The sequence below is a fragment of the Setaria italica genome, chromosome IX (genome assembly GCF_000263155.2).
Source record: "Setaria italica strain Yugu1 chromosome IX, Setaria_italica_v2.0, whole genome shotgun sequence".
Taxonomy (NCBI): domain Eukaryota; kingdom Viridiplantae; phylum Streptophyta; class Magnoliopsida; order Poales; family Poaceae; genus Setaria; species Setaria italica.
This window is the reverse complement of record NC_028458.1, coordinates 23,263,955-23,267,180: the sequence shown is the minus strand read 5'-3', so window position 1 is coordinate 23,267,180 and position 3,226 is coordinate 23,263,955. Positions and strand designations below refer to the sequence as shown.

At 44.2% G+C, this 3,226-nt stretch overlaps 1 protein-coding gene across 1 annotated transcript; it reads left to right on the top strand.

Moving 5' to 3' along the window:
- Positions 1 to 1,395: 1,395 nt before the first annotated feature.
- LOC105915140 (protein FAR-RED IMPAIRED RESPONSE 1) lies at positions 1,396 to 2,840 on the top strand. The gene is made up of 2 exons (XM_012849015.1): positions 1,396 to 1,519; positions 1,972 to 2,840. Exons 1-2 carry the CDS (start codon positions 1,396 to 1,398, stop codon positions 2,838 to 2,840), a joined length of 993 nt encoding a protein of 330 aa, XP_012704469.1.
- The last annotated feature ends 386 nt before the right edge of the window (positions 2,841 to 3,226 follow it).

Genomic DNA, 3,226 nt, shown 5'->3' with positions numbered 1-3,226 from the left:
GCTACGGGGATCGTGCTGTTTACTAGCCGATTTCATTATCACAGTAAATCGGCCGATTCGCCGATAAACTCTCTCGATCGGAAACTTAGCCGATCGCAGTTTCTGAACCTGACACGTGTTCTTCCTTGCCAATCAACAGGTCAGATTGGCTGGCACGCCGCGCGAACCACACCAGGGCATTCACCCGAACAGGAGTTAAGCAGATTCTCCCGGGTCGTGTGTCGGTCGCTGGGACTCGGTTGACCGATTTCTAGCGCCAACACATTGTTTCCCTAGGAAAAATGCTAGTTTCTGTCTACAACATGTTTTACCTTGCTCAAATAAATGCATGTAGTTAAATACACTTAAAATATGATAATTTGAGTTGTTTAAAAAAATTAGAAATAGGATAATTTTCCAAATGAGTTTTGAGCAACCCTTAAGTGACCCCCCACTCACCTTTCTTTTGTGAAATCTAAGTTGCTAAAACCTTATATGTGTACACAAACACCATCAATCAAACCAAGGGTTTAAAACACGAAAGCATTTTACCTTACGATGGATTTAAGTTTAAATCTTGTCTACATGCATGTGGTCGTTGTAAGCTTTGCACTTCTATAATGTCTTATGAATGCATCTTGCATGTGAAATCATAAAATCTTGGAATATTGCATATGCATCTGATGTAGAAGTAAATCTCGCAGACGGGACGTACAAACTGCTCCCAACGACTGAGGAAGTACCTGCCAAGCTACATCACGTCAAGGCCAAGAAAGAGCCCAGACAAGCGTCCAACGAGCTCCTTACTAACTTAGAATAGGAAGGCAAGCCCCGGAGTATAACCCTAATTTTAAAGTTCATGCAATATCTATGCTACTTAGGTTTGTGCATTTAAGTTCATAGGAGTTGCATGGGAATCTGCAGTCCGACTTACAGACGAAAGCAACTCCAAGCCGCGAAATTCACGCCAGTCCCTGTCTCCCGTATATGCATTTAGATGGATTTTTCTTGGACGTGGGTGTAACGGTGAAGTGTCCTCTTCGGAGTAAACAGCTTGTGCTTGGAGACGTTGATACATCCATAGATCCGCAGGGTCAGCTATGCAGGTGGTCACGATTTCCATACGTACAAAGGTTAAACATGTATTAGCTCTTGTCCAAAAGTTAGTAGATCCAGAATAAATTAATCGGAACTACTAGCGCCCGGACGTCCGTTCTGGGCGCAAAAATCGGACGCACTCGCCACCGTCGGATTCAATACGTGTCAGCCGTCAGATAACACAAAGGAGATCGGGACAAGTCTACACCAACCACAGAAAAAAACACCCTAGCGTCAACTCCTTCACGCGGGTCGAGACAGGAGCGAAGCTCCCAGCTTCGCGCCGCGCCGCCCAGAACCGCCGGCGCCGCCACCCAGATGGCGCATATCCTTCAAAAAATCGAACTCCCCCCTCCAGATCAACCACATGGCGACCACCCGCCCCCCATTATTGCTCGGAACACCTTAGATCTACAGATGATTGACCTCAACACGCTACCAGGTATGCCGCCCCCCATTGTTGCTCGGAATCCCTAAATGTCGCATTGAATTCTTCGAGCAAACGTGATAATTCACTTCAACACCCGCCCCCAGGTCTTTCGAGCAGCGTCCATGGGGGATTGGCATCCCAATTGAGTCTCCAAAAATGGCAGGTATGATTCGTTTGAAACACTGTGACAGAATCTTATACAGTTTTGCAATATCTAATGATACCATGTGGAACATTGAAAAACAATTATTGCAACATCTCATGATGCTCGTAGGTTAACTGAATGTTACATATAAGTGTTGCAACATCTAATGATAGCATGGGCCACATTGAAAATCAGTTATTGAAACATCAAAAATTGTATGTGCTAACTGAATGTTGCATCTTACTTCCATGTACAGTTTTTGCAACATCTGAACATTGATTTCGCTAGTAACACTAACTGCAACATTTATTTGTTGCAGGTGAATATGTTTCAGTACAAGTTGGTGCAAATGAAGAGGTCTACCATGAGGATGAAGACGTCGTATGCTCACAGCCTATTGTGCCAAAAGTTGGGATGGAATTTGACACGATACAGGAAGCAAGGCGGGTTTACAATGAGTATGCCATGAAGTTGGGTTTCAGCATAAGAGTGGCTTTTTCAAGAAACAGCAACGTCACAAAGGAGCTGATCAGAAAGGAGTGGGAGTGTTCTCATGCTAGGAAGCCAGCTATTGATGGAGAAGATGATGGAGAGGGAAACACATCAGCGAGCACATCAACAAATGACACTGCAACACTAGTGGGATCGAAAAAAAGAGCAGCAACAGCTGTGCTTACCACTGCAACAAGGAAGCGCAACACTATCAAAAAGTTGGACTGCAAAGCTCATATGGCAGTTGGCTTTAGAAATTCGAGGTGGAGAGTGATTGTAATGCAACCTGACCATACGCATCCCATGGTGAAGGCGATTGGGGTTAGGAAACACTTGAGGTCCCACCGAAGCATCTCGTGGGCTGATTATGAGCTGCTGAAAACACTACACCATAGAAATATTAGCACAACACATATCATGGGGGTGCTTGCTGATTTCCATGGGGGGCTTGGCAACCTTACTTTCAGCAGCAAGGATGTTTCAAACATGAGGACACACTTGAGAGGACGTCTCACCTACAGGGATATGGATGCAACATTAGATTATTTTCAAAAGCAACAAGCTGAAAGTCCTTCCTTCTATTATGCAACAATGATAGATGATAATAATGTTGTTAGACGATTGTTTTGGGTAGATGGGAGGACTAGAGAGCCGTACAAGAGTTTTGGAGATTGCATTTTCTTTGACACAACATAATGCACCAACAGATACGACATGCCATTTGCACCAATTGTTGGGATAAATAACCATTTGCATAGCATACTGCTAGGATGTGCAATGTTGCCAGATGAAACAACGGAAACATTTGTTTGGGTGCTAGAAAGGTTGAAGGGAGCGATGGGTGGGCATGAACCAACCAACATAATGACAGACCAGGATAAAGCAATGAAAGCAGCAATAGCAATAGTGTTCCCTAACGCAACACACAGATGTTGCGAGTGGCATGTCCTGAGCAAGGCTAATGATAAGCTTGCTTGGCTTATTAGTGAGGAAGAAGACTATGCAAAGGAGTTTGACTACTATGTTAACAGGACTGAAACACCAGAAGAATTTGAGATGTTGTGGGCAAGCATAGAGGACAA